Below are 17540 nucleotides of genomic sequence, written 5' to 3' on the forward strand. Positions count from 1 at the left end.
TTGTCAACACACTCAGTTATCTGTAGGAAGAAATAATAAGCAAGATACCCAAGAATCAATAAGATGTGGTATCTAATAATATTTAATTATCCCCAGGTCATCACCTTTATGTGTGGAAAAAACAATTCTTAAACTGTGCATTCAGATTCCCTAATTTTCATGTGAAAAATTGGTGGTCAAAATATAGATTTACCGGATCCACCCGTGTCTTTTAATCATATACCCAAGTCCACAAACAGTTAAAAGAAGGCATACGTGTGTGCACTTACCGAGTTTTCATTATCACTCGCTTGTATCAAAACCTGGTGGGAGCACCACCCTGTAGTCACACACTGTATGAAGATAAACTACCATTATTGTCATGATCGAAAGTAGCTGTGCATTTGTATATGGTATATTTACCCTTTAGCTTTCCAACCCAATCTGGGTCTTAAACTACGAATATTACCACTTAATCAGTAGGTTGTAAAAGAATCTTACTGTCCTATATATTGTGACTGTTCATTGTTTTTTTGTTTTTTTCTTTTTTAGAAAACACACTGCGGCTGTGGTCCAGTTTTTCCGCCCGCCGGCCCCTTTATATTCACTTCTTAGAGTTACGAGAGACTTGTTGTTGTTACATATTATGACTATTCATTCTATTCCTAACCTTTCTGGTATCAAACTCCGGCTGAGATCTAAATTTTCCACCCGCCGGCCCCTTCAACGAATATTCTTAAGGCCCATGTTTTTCGTATTCGCTCACGCTGAGCATACGAGGCGATCTACCCGAAATCGGGTGACCGTCTCACTTAGACAAAATATGGTCAGTAAAGGATGCCCCCTTCCATGCCCCCGTCCCCGAATAGGCGTTTGTCTGCCTTCCTCTAGTCCATTACACTCTACCCTATTCTACACCACTAAGTTCTACTGCATTTCATGGCATTCTACGCCTCTGTACTCTACTCTGCACCACTGCCCTGTAGTCCACTCTACACTACTCTATGCACTGCAATCTATGCATCTGCTCCACTCCACAGATGCCACTCTGACACTTTACTCTGCGCACTCTGCCACTGATTTTTGTACGCCATTTCACTCTGCTCTGTGCCACTTTACTCTTTTGCGCCACTTCCCTCTGCTCTACACTACGTTCTTGTCCAACTTGCCTCTCCCCTCCAGCATGCCGCTGCGCCTGGCTCCCCTCCAGCATGCCGCTGCGCCTGGCTCCCCTCCAGCATGCCGCTGCGCCTGGCTCCCCCCCCCCCCCCAAGCATGCCGCTGCGCCTGGCTCCCCCCCCCCCCCCAAGCATGCCGCTGCGCCTGGCTCCCCCCCCCCCCCCCCCAAAGCATGCCGCTGCGCCTGGCTCCCCCCCCCCCAAGCATGCCGCTGCGCCTGGCTCCCCCCCCCCCCCCCCCCCAAGCATGCCGCTGCGCCTGGCTTCCCTCCCCCCCCCCCCTCTCCCCCCCAAGCATGCTGCTGTGCCTGGCTCCTCCCCCCCCCCCCCCCAAGCATGCCGCTGTGCCTGGCTCCTCCCCCCCTCCCCCCCAAGCATGCCGCTGCGCCTGGCTCCTCCCCCCCCCTCCCCCCCCTCCCCCCCCAAGCATGCCGCTGCGCCTGGCTCCTCCCCCCCTCCCCCCCAAGCATGCCGCTGCGCCTGGCTCCTCCCCCCCCCCCCCCCCCAGCATGCCGCTGCGCCTGGCTCCTTCCCCCCCCACCCCCCAGCATGCTGCCACCCTTGGCTCCTCCCCCCCCCCCCCCCCCCCCCCCCCACCCCTGCTTTTGTGGCATATTTTAGGCTGTTCACTGTCTGGACGCCTTCACTTTGAGCCAGTGATACTCAAAGTACAGCACAGGGGTGGCCCCCTGAACAGCAGCTCTGAGCTGTGGTTTAATTCACTCAGCATTAACATTCTGAAAGATGTCGAAAAAGGGGCAACCATTTATTGATAGGCTAACTGAAGTTCAAGAAAGTAATAAAGGTGTCCTGCACCAGGAATACATTCTTTTTTAAAGTTGTTTTGCAACAAACTTGTAAAAATAAGATGGTCTCTTCAAAATTTATTAAGAACATTTATTATCTCGGTGCATTGAGAAGTATTTTTTTTTTTTGAGTGATGGTTTCTAAACCTGAATTTTAAAAACATTCATGCATAACCCAACCCCAGCAACAATGCTGATAGTGAACTTAAAGGCAAGTCAGTTGTTATGTGCACCCTCTGGGTGGCCTGAGTTGATATTCTACATGGGCAATATTATAGTTAGGGGCTTTGGAATTATGCAGCAAGTGAGAGTCCAATTGAGCAAAGGGCTGACTTAATTAAGAAGCAAGAGAAGTGCAGCGTTTTCTGGTAGGATTACTAAGTTATTTTGACACTTAAGTCGGTGCATGCGCTGTGCGGCTGGGCGTTTCGTTTACAATTTAGTGGGCATGCAACTCGCCAACAGCATACCATTAGTTGTTTTCGTTATACTTCTTTGGAAAACTTTCGATTGCTTCTCTTCAATAGGCTTGTCTTCCTATCATGTGTTCACTGCTCCCTAGAGCTTAGACCAAGTACTCCACTTCACTCTGGGCCACTCTCCTCCGCTTCACTCTGGGCCTCTCTACTCTGCCACACACTACTAACTTTAACCATGCTTTGAGCAATGGCCCATGCCTCATCTGTCGCTGGTAGATTCTTTAACGTGCCAACAGTTGATATTGGGGACAGACAGTGGCTGGGCCAGTTAAAGCAAACTTTGGAGCTGAAAGTCTGCAATTGTAGTAGCAGATATTTATAATCTTCTTTGCTTTCTATCGTCAAGTTTGCTTTTGTAATTATATATTTAAATAGACTGCACTTGCTCAGTAAAATGTTATTTTACTATGTTAAATGCTAATTGAAATCATGTGCTTCCGTTTTCAGGAAGAAGTGGGTTTGCTTGCCTAGCATGTGGCCCTCATTTGGAAATTGTGAACTCAGTCACAGGGGAGCGGTTATCGGCATATCGTTTCAGTGGTGTGACAGAACAGCCCCCTACCGTCCTAGCTGTGAAAGAGTTTTCCTGGCAGAAAAGAGAAGGTCTGCTTGTGGGAATCGAAGAAGTGGAAGGGAGCGTCCTCTGTTTGTATGATCTGGGACTCTCCAGAGTGGTCAAAGCAGTTGTTCTTCCTGGAAGGGTACATATTTTTTTACATTTTGTTCAAACCGATTTGTAATGCTGCTTGCTTAAAAGAAAATTGCTCATGTTTGTATGGTGATTTATAGCGTCATATTTTATACTTGGAAATTGTTCAAATTTATTATTGCTAAATTCTTTTGTCCTCTACTTTCAAAGAGAATATCTGAGTGGTGAAAAGTAACACATTTATTTCAGTGAGCTTGCATCTTCTAAAAGGCAACCATGAGACAGGTGGGAATTGACTGGGATCTCAAGCCATTGTAATTATCAGGAAAGTGGTTTACTGAGACTTGATAAGCCTCCCCCTTTCATTAAGGTTACCAGAAAACTTCAGGTAATCAGAGACAACACGTTCCAGACATTGGCTTGCCTCTTACGTGTTAGTTTTTTTTCAGGTGTGTTAGTACAGCAAGTTCAGCTGAAATGAACTCCTGCTTCGTATCACTGCATGCTTTCCATCGTTGAAGAAAAGCTTATGACATGGAGCTACCTGGCATCCTAGTGTTCGATGAATGTGTGGTTGTTGTTCCTGCTGTACATACTCCTGCCATCTAGTGTTGCTGATCCTTTTGGTCGAAGAAGACTCTTCGAGACTCTCGGATCGGTCAACTTGAAGTGTGGTGCAGGAGCAGCGGAGAAGCCCCAGACATCTTTGGCACCCATACCTCAAGGATGATTTCTCTTCTTACGCCAGCTGTGACCTTGTGATGGAAGACCTATCTCCTCCTCAGCAGGTTATGAGTACAGTTTCTGCTCCTTTCTCCCTCAACACTGCACGCACTCCGAGCTTCAAGCCCATAAGGGGTGTTCATCCTCTTTGGACTCGCAGAGAGAGACTTCTGGGCCGCCACTGTTCTGGGCACTTAACAACCACTTAGTTGGAGCAAAGCCAAAGCTAGGCTTGGGATCTACGATCCTGAAGTAGACTTATTTGGCGGCGCCCGCTCCCGACTCTACGCCAACCTGACCTTTTGGATCTGAAGCTGTCTGCGTCTAAACCCAAATCTGTGCCAGCATAGAAGCCTTCGGCTTCCAGGTCCGTCAAACCAGTGCTCCAGAAACTGTCGCACAAACTTAACGCTTCCTGTCATGCACCTTCAGATGGGTTGAATTCTCACACAGCCTCTGGCATCAGGCACTCTGGCTTCAATGGGGCAGCTTAGCTTTGAGGAAGCCCTGGAGCGCCCACAACCACCCAAGCAGCGTAAAAAATAAGACAAGGCCACCCGCCAACTTCCTGAGTTCCTTGTTCCCACCACCACACCACCCAGGCACCAGGTATCACCATCCCCCATATGCATCTTTACCTCACCTACTTTGTTATATACCACAAGGGCCACCACATTCGGACCTGGGCAAACATGAATATACACCACAAGGGCCACCACATTCGGACCTGTGCGAGCATTCTGAGGGAGAACCATAAGACATGCCCCCACAAGGTGACCCATGGGATGCCTATAATGTTGACCTTCCAGGGCATAAGGATCCCAACCTGTTCCCAGCACTCCCCTCAAAACCTACACTACCTCCTACCATGATCTCCTAGTGAGGGCTGCATCGTACTATAAGATGGATAGAGAACCTGTTGAAGGGGATTTCCTCTTCAGAACTCTTTCCTCTACACACCGATAACAAGTTTAAGGCTTCAGCATCAGACCCCCTCTACATCAAGGGCCAGCCACCTCCCAATTCCCTAGTGGTGCTTGTGGTCAGCAAGCAGACCTACGCACACATTACTGGCGATGCCCCGCCACAATATAAAGAAAGCAAGTGCATAGACTCTGCCGGTAAGCGCGTTGCAGCAAAGTCTTTCAACCACTGGTGCATCATCAACTCCATTGGCTTGCTTTCTAGGTACGACTGGGGCGAGATGAAGGAGCACCTCCATCATCTCCCACAGCAACACCGTAAGAGAGAACATGAGCTGGTCTGTGGAGGGCAAGCTCATCTCAAACACCACCATTAGATGTGCCGTAGATGCTGCTGGCACGACAGCTTGGGGCGTTAACTCTAGCATGCTCCTTTGCAGACACGCTTGTCTCTGTGTCTCAGGCTTCACTCCAGACTTCTAACATTTCGTCCTCAATCTGTCCTTTGACAGGGAACATCTCTTTGGCCCCCAGGTTGATGAAATGTTGAAGAAAATAAAGAGGTGGAGAAAGCCATGGGCGTCTTACAAACTCGAATTCCTTGTGATTCCTTTTGCCATTTAGCTTGTCGTGGAGGTTCCAAAAACACCTCCCCCAAAGCCCACCCCGCTCTCACCCCATGACACCTGTTGGAGGATGACCTCCATATTCTTCCCCACCTGGAAACATGTCACCTACCACTGGGTATGGTACGTCATCAATACTGTTACTGTCTCTTCCATACCACCCAGCATGCCACCCCACACACATATCCTCCTCTTGGAACATCGCCTCCTTCAAGAGGAGGTTCACGTGCTCCTTCTCAAAGTCTGTGCCACAGAACCTAAAAGGGCTCAGGGGTGTATACCCTATACTTCCTTTTTCCCAAGAAGGACCGGTCCTGCAAGCCTATTCTGGGCCTCTGACCCCTCAACAAGTACATCCTTTCAGAACATTTCAACAAGGTCATTCTCCAGGAAGTCATAACACTGCTATAGCAAGGTGACTTCATGGCTGCAATCTACCTCAGGCACCTGCTTCCACATCTCGATACATCGAACGCTTCAGCGTTATCTTCAAGTTCATGGCAAAAGCTATCAGTTCAAAGTGCTGCCCTCTGGGGTCACCACTGCACCCCAGGTTTTTACAAAATGCCTTCCAGTACTGGCAAGCGCACCTGTGAAGACAAGGCATGTATTCTTATACATGGGCGATTGACTGATAGAGTGCAATGCAGCAGCAGCAGCAGCACCACTGCATACACACCCAAAGCGTTGTAAAGTCTCATCTCCAACCCCTTCAAATTCAGCTGTATCTAGAGGCTATCCTGAATGCAGAGGTTGGCATAGCCTACCTGTATACGGGAAGGGTCCAGTCCTTTCAGGCATTGCTCCCTCTGTTTCAGCCAACAGGTCACATCCCGAGCAGTCAGAAGCCTCCTTGGCTTGATGGCCTCCTGCATCGCCATAATTCCCCACGCAAGGTTACAAATGCATAGTGGGCAAGGTGGTCCTCATCTGGATTGACAGCATGACGGTCATGTATTACCTAACAGGAGCAAGGAGGCTTTCCCTCACCCAAGCTTTCTCGGCTAGCCCAGTCCATCTGGTTGGGTCACTCCACCACATAATCCAACAGCTGGTGGAGTACCTTCTGCGAATGGACAGTGACTTTCCCGGCCACCTCAGCAGGATGCAGCAACAAGTCCACAAGTGGGAATTCCACCCCAGAGTCCTCCTTTACTACTTCTGACAATGGGGGTTTTCAAATGTTGGCCTCTTTTCCACAGCAGAAAACCCAAAATGCCCAAACTTAGCCTCCGGTTTCCCACACCCACTGTCCATGGGCAGTGCAGTATGGATGAACTGGTAAGGTATATCGGCACACTCTTTTCTGCCTCTACCCTTCCTACGGTTTGTGGTTTGTAGGCTTTGGCAAACCACCTGCACCCTCATACTAGTGGCTCTCGCCTGAGTGAGACAACCCTGGTTCACCACTCTCTGAGCTTTTAGTGGTTCCACACAAGAAGCTGGACTGGCTGGACTTTCCCAGTATTTAGGATTCCAGTCATTAAAGCTTTTATGGAGAGACTAGAGTCATTCCTCCTGTGGTCCCCTGTCCCTGGTGTGGAATCTGAACATCATCCTCACAAGACGCATGGGTGCTCCACTTAAGCCCCTCCTATCATGTCCCCTTCAGTTTCTTTCTTGGAAGGTAGCTTTTCTCATGGCTGTCACCTCACTGAGATGTATCCAAGCTTGAACATTTCAGGTTCATAAGGCTAGGGTTGTCCTTAGCACTACCCCTAGCTTTCTTTGTATGGTGATTACTCCTTTCCACCTTAAAGCAGTCTATTGAACTCCCAGTTTTCTTTCCTCAACCTGACTCAGTTGCAGAAAGGGCTCTTCATGCCTAGATTTTAAAAAAGCCTAATGTTGTATGCGGATAGGACGAAACCCTTTCGAAAGACTCTGGCTGAGGGAAAGGCTTTATCATAATCAGGCATAGCCAGATGGATGTGTAAGTGTATTGCAAAAGTTAAAAGGCTTTTGCCAGTTTCTTGAGAGCCCAGTCTTCTAGAAAGGCAATGGGCTTCTATGGCCTTCCTGGGAAAGTCCCCATAGCTGCCATTTGTAAAGGTTGGTCAAACTGTACTTGATACCCTATTTCAATCTTTTGAAACATCACCAGACTAGCCATCGCTTATGGGAGGACTGCTTTATAGTAAATGATCAAAGTGCATTTAAAACAAAGTATGTGAATTCTGATGCTGTGCTCAAAGGGGGCTGGTTAGTGAGCACTGGTGTGGGATAAAAGGTGTGACTAAAAATATTATGTAAATTGTTTCAGTCTTTCACCTTCAGGTAACTAACTTAAATGAAAAATGCAAGTTAAGTTAATCAATAGAAAATGCACTATTATACTTTATCAAATCTCTGTTATTTAATGCACTGCAGAAGTCTGTGTCTGTAACAAGAGAGCAACAGGATTGAATCCTGGGTGATGCAGTGGAGAATAGGGACGTGTATGTTGAGGTCCCAATCTGACAGAAGTCAGAATGTATATGTAAATCATTATTTTAAACTTGCATTTCACACAGTATAAAATAGGCGGCTACAATATAGCCAAACAGGTTTAAGTTAAAAAAAAAAATGTGCTTCCAAAATATAGGTTTAACTCATACCCAGACAATACATAGTGCAATTTTTTTAAACTGTCCTTTAAAAGCACACACTTAACGGCTCACTTTGTAACTCCCTTGTATCACCACTCAAAAAGAATAAATCTGTCATTAGGAAGCTTTAAGTGATTTTAATCATATTAAGCCAATATCGGCTTCCAAGCACCCTTTACATTTGCAGATTAACCAGCTGTGCACATCTACATTTCCTTCAGGCAAGGAGGAACCCTCGTCGAAAGAAGGCTTGTTTAGCTGTCTGCCCCTCCCTCTGTTTCACACCACAGGAGACTCTGTGCCTTACATTTCAGCTGAAGCATTTTAACTCTTGGAATTAACCGTCCCTGGATCATTGCCTTTTCACAAAATAGTAGAACTTTTTTTTTTAATTTAAAAAAAAAAAAAAATGGGCATGTCGTGCCCCTCAGATCCCGCCTACTTCGACCACTGTTAGTCTATGCTCCGCATGTGTGTCTACACTTATGTATGCCTTGAATGGAAAATGTTACTTACCCTTAAGCATCTGTTTGTGGCATGTAGTGCTCTAGATTCTCATGTGCCCACCCACCTCCCCTCTGGCTGTTGCAGTCATCATTCCTTATTACTTATTTTGCATGGTCATCTTTCTTTCTGTCCTTTATCACTTTGCTCCAGCTCCATCCTCCCCCGCCGTGCGTGAAAACAATCAAATGGAGAATGCACAGCTTGTGAATCTACAGTACTTCATGCCACAAACAAATGCTTTCAGGGTAACATTTTCATTTCATCTATTGATTTGAACTACGTCACATATTCAACTTATGCAAATCTTGTAGGCGGACATCTTGGAATCTGAAACATTTTTATGGCAGGAAATTGTAATTTTGGGAAAGGACATAACTGGGGCAAGAGAGAGAAGTGGAACGTTTCAAAGCCTTTCACGAGGAGTCCATGCTTAAAACATGCCCTCTTTTCACAAACATCTGTGCTGTCATAGAAACATGCATGTAGACTGGAGAAAACCTCTTCAGTATGACCATCAATTCAATGCTGTTTTGGTGTCCACTGAAAACCATTGGGCTTAGTGCACCTGCGACTCACATACCTTTGCTGCAAACAAACGGTTATCTTTCTCTCTCATCATTTTCTGTTACCTTCCAGCCCACAGGCATCAGCTGGAATTATGTGGTTAGGACACCAGTGATGCAACCCTCTTTTTCCTGTGAAAAGGTGATGGATTTATGGGAGCATAAAGCAATTGGTCATTGCCATATACGGTCATTTGGGGAAATGGGAGGGGGAGGAGGGTTTGTGGCGAGCAGATAGCCTGGAAAGCCTTTTCTCAGGGCTGTAGACATATTAGAGTTGTTTAGTTTTGCAAAAACAGGATTCTGTAACAGCAAGAGTGTGTAAGGAACTAAATCCTGTGCTGGGAAGAGCCCTTCAGCGTTTGCAAGTAATTCCATCTCCTGGAGAGAAATGTAGCATAAACTGATGCTTGGAATTGGCCTGTCAGTGGCATGTGTCAAAGTGGAAAACGAGGCACAAAGTGCGAATTTTTAATGCATATAAGCAAAGTGAAAATTAATGGATTACCACAGCATATTTAGAGTTCGAACAGGGTTGACAAAACATAGGGAAGATAGTAGACAACATTAGTTTTCTCTGTACTTCGCTTTTTTTGTTAAGCTAATTTTTATGCAGATCGATGTGCACCCCTCTCTTCTTCCTCCTATTGAATTTCTGCATCTTATGTGAAATTTTATTCTATGCTTCACTGAGTTTTTGGTCAACTGCTCCCATTCCACCACAAAAATGAAGCTTAAATTGTATGCCACATTTCCTCTCCTGACGCTCCAAAATAGTGCTTTGTTTTTATCCATCTGTTTTACTGTTCCTGCCACCCTGATGTAATTCGAACACACAACTGCAGGGCAGGTAGTTAGCAGCTGTTATTGCCGGCAGTTTCGGGCAGTAGAGAGTAATTAACAGCTCCAGCATAGCAGAACTTTAGCTGTGGGTTCTGAAGGAATTCGTTTTGAAATGTTCTAATTTGGCTCAAACAATAGACACGCATGATGACCTTAGTTGTCTCTGTCACTAACCTGACATTTATATAACCATATTTTCTTGTACAGTAATGAAAATTCAGTTCATCATAGTAAGCAGTGTCTGTCACAATCCATGCCATCTATTGCTTTTGATTTTCCATTGTAGATATTTTGTCCTTGATCATGTCCAGGTCCAAGTTTGGTGTTTCTTGGGAGGCTGTCCAAGAAAATCACCTATCAATGTATTTTGGCATGTAGAACAGCAGAAGCCTTCAAAATCCATTTTAACTTCCGAAATCTAGTTAGCAAAGGGGATGACCTTTGTGGCCTCAATATCTCAAATGATTTGAAATTGAACCAGATCCCTTTTTGGTCTGTCGGATATCCCTGAATCCTAGTGCAATTTTAATTTAAACAGTACACATAACAGATTCCTACTCAAAGCAGATGTCCCCAATCAGAATGAGTTGTCCTGTTTTGGGAAGATTTTCCACGCTAGTACAGCAAGTTCATTCCAGTTACTTCAAATTTACCTTTTAAGTGACTTTTTCCACCTGTTTCTTTTGAGTGATACCTTAACACAAACCGCTTAATTCAGTGGTGGTTTAATACTCGCACCACGTTTAAATCCAATTTTAATCATCAGCATAATGAGTAGAAGCATTATAGCCAATCCCTTCTAACGAAATGTGCAGCTTCCCATCATATGATCGCATGTAAAAAAAAAAAAAAAAAAAAAAAAAAAACATTTGTCAGTTAAAACTGATAATATCGTCCTGCAAGGGTGCTGTTGAGTCTAGTAACTTTTCCAGTCTAGAGATCTGTCCATTATGATATGTGTATGGTCTCATTCTGTGCGACCCCCAGACAGTTAGCTTTAAATTAATATTTCACTGTACCAAAAAATAATTCTCATCTTGCTCAAATTTAGGAATCTGCATTCCTAGCGGTCTATGCTTCAGCAATCAATCATCCCCATATTTCATAAAATTAAGTCCAGAAAGTCTAAGTGGAATCAGTTGAATCTAGTTGTTCAGGTTCTTTGAAAATAGCATAGGAGGTGTTAAATCTTTAGGCGAAGCTCACATTACCCCTGAAATATTAAATGTTCCTATAGAGTCTCAAAATGGGCTACTATGTTGAAAAGAAAAAAATTCTGTGTACTTCATGCTCCCAGATTGCAAAGGGTAGACCAAGTCATTATCCCAGAATTGGCTTGTGCTGGTGGACTTTAAAGCCAAATTAGCTTTCAGACGTTTCTCTTTTTGATGCATTGTCTCCTAATTATCAGCATTCCTTAAGTTACTGTTAAGTGATCTTTTGCAATATGTGCTGTTCTTTCATTTGTGTGTTTTTGTCCCTGATTCCATCCTTTTCATTGACTTTTCTTACAAATGATAAAATAAATAGTGCACTCAACAAATCTTGTGCTTTGGATGGCATTCCTAAAAGGGGTGGGGGGTGGAATCTGTCAGTTGCAACTCCCTAGAATGCTCTTTTGTCATCAGATCTGGCACCCCTTGCCTATCTTGTCTGTTCCTTAACATCAGGTTTCCATTTACGGTCCCTTCAAGTTAAGTTCAATTATTGCCCCTAATTAAGGGTCCTTTCGGAAGTTACATCTGTGGTAGTAGACCAAATGGTAGTTGGCCATTTTCCATCATCAGAATTTTTAACAGTGGTCAAAAATTGATGTATGTATAAAGGTTTACCATATATCAAAACGGTGGTGTTGGGGGAAGTGAGAAGCAATAATTGGAGTTTACTTGCCTTCCCAGAGCCTAGCCCTCAAAAACAAGAGGGAACCCCCTGCTTCAATCTGTATATCATTCCACAACTGTCTTGGGACACTCCCCTAGGGTGTTTAAAAGGACGGACCCACTGGAGCCTCCAGTGGCATGCTTCATCATAGAGCCCTTGTCCATATGTCAAATAGCCATTACAGAGTCTTGAGCCAGAAAGAAGTCATCCACATTTGTAGTCCACTCCATAGGTCTGTGTGCAAATGGGGACAAAGGCATGTATGCTTGCCATCCTCTTGGCAGGTAGACTAGGCAGGATTGTGCCTTAACTACACCAACATCGCCAAAGATTTCATTCTTAAATGTATTGTGAAAGTAGCAGCCTTTGGCTTTAATGCTAACTTTATCTGTGGAAAGAAGCTAGTTGTTGGTGAAAAAAATTATGTAACTGCAAATTGCTAACAGTATGCAGATTGTTATGCTAAGATGTCCGGCAATCAGAATAACCTGAAGTGGGTAATCAGAAAGCTGAATATTTTTAACCAACGCCTTTTTCCACTAACACAAAGGTCCACTTTAAGCTGAGGTAATGGAAGTCACTGGACCCTATACATTGTTAGTAATGTGGTTTGGCTGTTCTGCTCATCTAGTCTCCAGTTTACACATACCCTCAAATATAGGGCATTCTGAGCCAGGCCCAGAGGTAGGCTGGATAGATCCCATATGCCAATGATAAGATTAAAAAAAAAAATCCCCTAGGGAGGGAAACTCGTCAGTCTAGACACATCAGCTTCAAGGGTGTGGTCCAGGGGCAGGAGTGGTCTCTTCGCTGGGAGTTGTTTTGTGGGTAACTGTTGGAAATGACTACCTTTTACTTGGTGTTCCTCCAGGTTTTTGTCCTCTTTTACTGAACTAGTTTTTGATGGCCATAGAACTCTGTGCACTTTACTTCTGCTAACCAGTGGTAAGGTGTTTGTGCTCGCCTGCTTAAACATAGTAAAATTGGTATATACTTGATTGGGTTATTTCATTTACTTATAAAAGTGCAGCACTTATTACACCACCCACTAAAATAGTATTTTAAAACATATCTCTAGGCTTGCTCTTGCACCCTGTGTGTGCAGTTTAAACTGCCATTTTGACCTGGTAAAATAAACCTTTTGCCAGAGCCAAACCTTCCTTTTTTTAGTACTTCTAAGTGACACCTAATGTATGCCCATACAGCAGGGTGCATGGTAGTTGAAAAGGTATGGCATGTATATTCAAAGTCTTCAATGTCCTGGCAGTGAAAAGCCGTCAAAGTAATCTTTTACTGTGGAAAGGCTGGCCCTCGCACAGAAAAACACTGGGTTACACTACAACAACTTATAGTGCTTAATTTTAATGACACTAGAAAGATGATTCAGTGGTTCGTTTAAAAAAAAATATTTGTGTAATTACTATTTTCAAAACATTTTTATTAAGTTGTAATTTTCCTGTCTATGCCAAATGTGCCTTTCTGCTAGTGTCACCTGACGGTTGAATGGCGCTCCGGTGGATTGAAGTGGATTGCTCCCAACCAGTGGACACGCAGTTCTGGTGTGGAGAGCTATTTTCCTCCTTGAGCAGGATGGCCTGGAGGTTGTGCCCAGCCCTCTTCTGAGCTTCAAATGATGCCTACCCTGTCACTGGCAGATGTACTTCACGTCTAAGCCTACCTCCCTTTGTTTTCCTAGTTAGCTTAGCTCCAAGTCCAGTGGGAGGTGGGAGCGGCCCCATAAATGGTGTTTGAGTGACCACAAGGAAGGGTTTGCCCGTTACCCAAGCCACACCTCTGGGTGGGAACAGGGATCTCTGACCAGGGGCAGAGGAGTTCTGCCAGGATGGATTTAGTTAGAGGGGGGTACTGTGAACTCTTCCATAGTATAACACACAGGAAATACTGCAAAATTGAGTAGGGTCACCCCTGGAAGCTTTTACACAATTTGTTAGGGAATGGCCAGGAGTTTCCCCCACCCAGAGGCTGGCACTGGGTATTAATATGGCATCCCTAGTACCCTCCTTAGAACACTCCGAGACCTTTAGAGAATCAGAAAAAAGACTGCTCAGTCTAAAGAACCTGAAGGAAGACTGGACCTGCTGGCCTTGAGTGTACGACCCCAAAAGTGACTCCAAAAGTCAGTTGGCTGGCCTCCTGCATAAGCTACAGGGACACAAGCTTCCAGAAACCTTTCCTTGCAATTGCCCAGCTGATCTTGACCCTGCTGCTGTCTTTTCTTGGAGTGAGTTCTAACCCCAACGTGGTGACCACCCTCTCTTCCCTCTCCCTGGGTCTTGGACTCTTGACTATCATTAGAGTGTACTCCTCCTATCCCTAGACTGCAAAATATGGGGCTTAGTAACTTTTGCCAACTTTTTGCCTGTAGAAACATCTGGAGCCAGAAAAGCTGGTGAGGCTGCAGCCGTCCGATCACCTGTCTGCCTCAGCTTTGCCCCGCTGACAGAGATCTGACTTCCATAAACCTTTCCAAGTCTAAATGTAGAGGGCTTCATCAGGAACAGTGCTGAGCTGCAAACTATTGATGTTGAGGCCTTCCTGGGAACAGGCTTCAGACTTTACCTGCTCAGAGCTTTCTTGCCTTTATCAGTGACTGCACCAGGACCCTGCTTTTCAGCAAACCACCGGTATCAAGCCCTCCGTCGGGTCCAGGTTGCAACATGTCCCGCCGATTGTTCTTTTCTCCATAAACACTTAATTTCTAGAGTGACACATAAATGCTTTAAACATTGTCTCTGAGTGAAGCCTGACTGCTTTGTAATATTCAACTGTAGCTTTAGTTATCACAGTAGTACAATTTAACACTTTTCTCAAATCTATGAGTTGTCAGAAACAAAATAATTTAATTGAAAAACCAATAACTCTCCTGTAATCAGATGCATTTGTGTGTTTCAAACAGGTGGGCTTTCAATTGTGTAGTAGCTTGGAGAAGGATGCTTCATTCTATACCTGACCTGGTGCACTTTCTTTTCATTTGACACAGTTTGATTGTAGGTCATAGAAAATATCTGATAGCATTGTTTAAAAAAAAAAAAAAAACCTCTTGACTAGTCCAGAGGCTTCTGAATTATTGTTCATTTCAGGTTGTTTCAATGCATGTTTTAGACTGTTTTAACATTTATTTAATCGTGTGAATGACTTCTATATGTAAGAGTGATTAACAGAGGTTTCTGTGAAAACAGAGTTTCTTCTTAATAAAAAACAAAACAACACTTGGCAAGGTTATGCATAATACACCATTCTGTAGGGATTATCAAGCTGGAAAAGTAATGTTCCTGCTAAATATATTGTTTCCTTTGTAAGATGGTTCAAATTGTAATGGATATCATCCTGCAAAATCACTGCTAGTAATCTTTCCATCTCATCGATCTACTCTGCAACAGTTATTCTGTCAGTGTTGGCAGTGGTAAGATTATCAAAAATGAAGGCTTCAGAAAGAGGATGAATCAGGGTACCTTGGTCCTTTATCCTGATCTTCAAGTTGAGCCTGTAGTGAATAGCTGCCTGATTGAGTCACATAGGCCTTATATGATTTTGGTACCCATACCATTGTCTGCAGTATTTGTTGCTTGTTTGTGTTTTCTCCCCAGAGTTTCTGTAGTGTTACTGTACCAAAATGATTTTACCATGCTCTAAAAAGTACACAATAAAGTCACACTCTTCAAAAAAGAAAAAATGATTGGGGAGGGCAATAGAAATTGAGTGATGAGGGAACTTATGGGAGTATGTTATTCTAGTAACATGCGGAAGAGGTAAGTTGTCTGCATCTGACTGATGTTTCCCATAGAACGAGCTCTTGTTCGTCACCCAAATATCTTTTTCTCCATCCATTATGCTTACCAGTTAAATACCTAGCCAACACTTCTGGCTTTAACTGAGAAGTTAAGGCAGCTTCCATATTTGTGTCTAGGGGCCTTGGCCTATAACCCAAGGTCGTTGCCTCTCCTCGCTGTCACTTTCATGTTAAGTAGAAATAATGTGAATTAATTCCACATCAATGCACGTTGGTTCTATTACCTCTCAGTGAGTTTCACCAACTCTGATCCTGAATGGACAATTACAATTCTTATACTTGTCATTCTTAGAAGCTGCATCTTGCATTGTTTCATGACCCTGCAGCTAATGGTTTGAGAACATACCGATAATACTTTTAAAATTGCCTCTGCTGGTCGACTCTGCTCCAATTAACTCCATAGAATCATATGCTGATGGTAGTTTCAAAAGTTGTACCTTTCAAGAGTTAAATCTGGTCTTCTGTTTTCCACACAAATTTCCACTCCAGTGCACTGAAGCTGTGATTTCCATCACCTCCAGCATGCCATACCTGAGCGAACGCCACATACTTTCACTTGGTGGCTTGAATGCTATACTTTCCTTTAAGGTGGATTCACAGTATGTTTAAATATCAACAGGTTTAGAAACTGTTTCATTCCTTTCACTCCCTTCATCTAGTTGTGGAGTATTTTCAGTTTCACACTCTTCTGGTAATTCTGCTGACCTTGCAGTTGCAGTTGCAGCTTTGTGTTCCAAACTGTGGGCTCTCTAGACAATCTTTAATTTATTTTCTGCTTTGGGGTTGTGCATGTCTATTTTAAGATGGGTATTGGAGACGACCCTCTTTCTTTAACCTCTTCCCTTTCCTGGCTTGATCCTTTATACCTCGTACAAATGATTCCTTGAAGCTGAGCTGCTGCCACTCTAGGATTAAGCCTACTTTTTTAAAGCAGTAATTTGGAAGATGCCCATCTAGCGAGTACTTCCCTTTACTGCTGGTTACTCTATACACACGTAAATACAGATATAGAATGTGTTGCTAGGCACACATTTGTACAAAAACGTTAATGCTTAAACCTTACTTGAGAAATCATTCTGCATCCATAGTAACTCCTCACACCAGTCTCATCCTTGTCACGTTCTGTCATATACTGTTCTACCTCACCTTCACTCTGCTCCTCTCGTATGCCTACCTGCTCTTTGGCACCCATCTCCTTCACCCTTCCTCCCCCAACCACGAATTCCTCTCACCCTTTTCCTCTTGAACCGATCTCTGTTTCTACCTTCATACTTTCATTCCAAACATGTTCTTCATTCAACACTCTATTCTAGCATTCATATCTTCTGTCTCCATTCCTCTCTCCCACATCCTCACCTTTGTTGTGTGCCCTCCTGTTGCCCTTTCGTATTTCAGTTCTCACCTTTTCATCGATGCAGCAGTGCATGTTTTCATATGAAACCAAAAATTAGTTCCTTAATCTCTCATACTTCAACCCATGAACTCTGTAATCCCCTTACCCCATTTTTTTATTTATGTGCACCTTCCTACCTTACAATCTTAATCACTGTGTTTCAGCCTACCACGCTTATGCCCTCTTATCACTTCTGCCAAGTTCATCACTCCCATTCTGTCTAATTGTAACCCTATTAAGTCACTAATCAGCATATTGGAATCACAGTGAACCTCTTATTGCTTTCCTCCTACCTTCCAGTTTCCATAGCCTCCTTCTGTAATCTCATCCACCATCTGTCCTGTGTTTTCATGAGCAGAGAATCAACAAACAAGGAATGCTTAAACCAGTGGCTCACAAAGTTTTTCGACCTGCAGGGCCCTTGACCTATTGGTCATTGGTTGCTTCTCACCATTATGTTACTTTCTTTTTGTCACGTGCGAGGGATGTAAGCCCGGCCATGGGTGTACTTCCATTTTTCTCCCTGAAAATAATTGGGATGACGCCTTTGAAGGTATTATATTCAAAGATATAACAAAATAATAATATAAC

The 17540-nt window shown here is 44.1% G+C and overlaps 1 protein-coding gene across 2 annotated transcripts in view; it reads left to right on the forward strand.

The window, feature by feature from the left end:
- The window catches only part of AHCTF1 (AT-hook containing transcription factor 1), a 1009458-nt gene that overhangs the window by 69476 nt on the left and 922442 nt on the right, over window positions 1-17540 (forward strand). For both annotated transcript variants that reach the window (XM_069235080.1, XM_069235081.1), the window contains one exon: window positions 2890-3143. In XM_069235080.1, coding sequence (XP_069091181.1) covers window positions 2890-3143 — 254 coding nt within the window. The remainder of the gene's footprint in view (window positions 1-2889; window positions 3144-17540) is intronic.

The sequence above is a fragment of the Pleurodeles waltl genome, chromosome 5 (genome assembly GCF_031143425.1).
Source record: "Pleurodeles waltl isolate 20211129_DDA chromosome 5, aPleWal1.hap1.20221129, whole genome shotgun sequence".
In the NCBI taxonomy this organism is placed as follows: Eukaryota; Metazoa; Chordata; class Amphibia; order Caudata; family Salamandridae; genus Pleurodeles; species Pleurodeles waltl.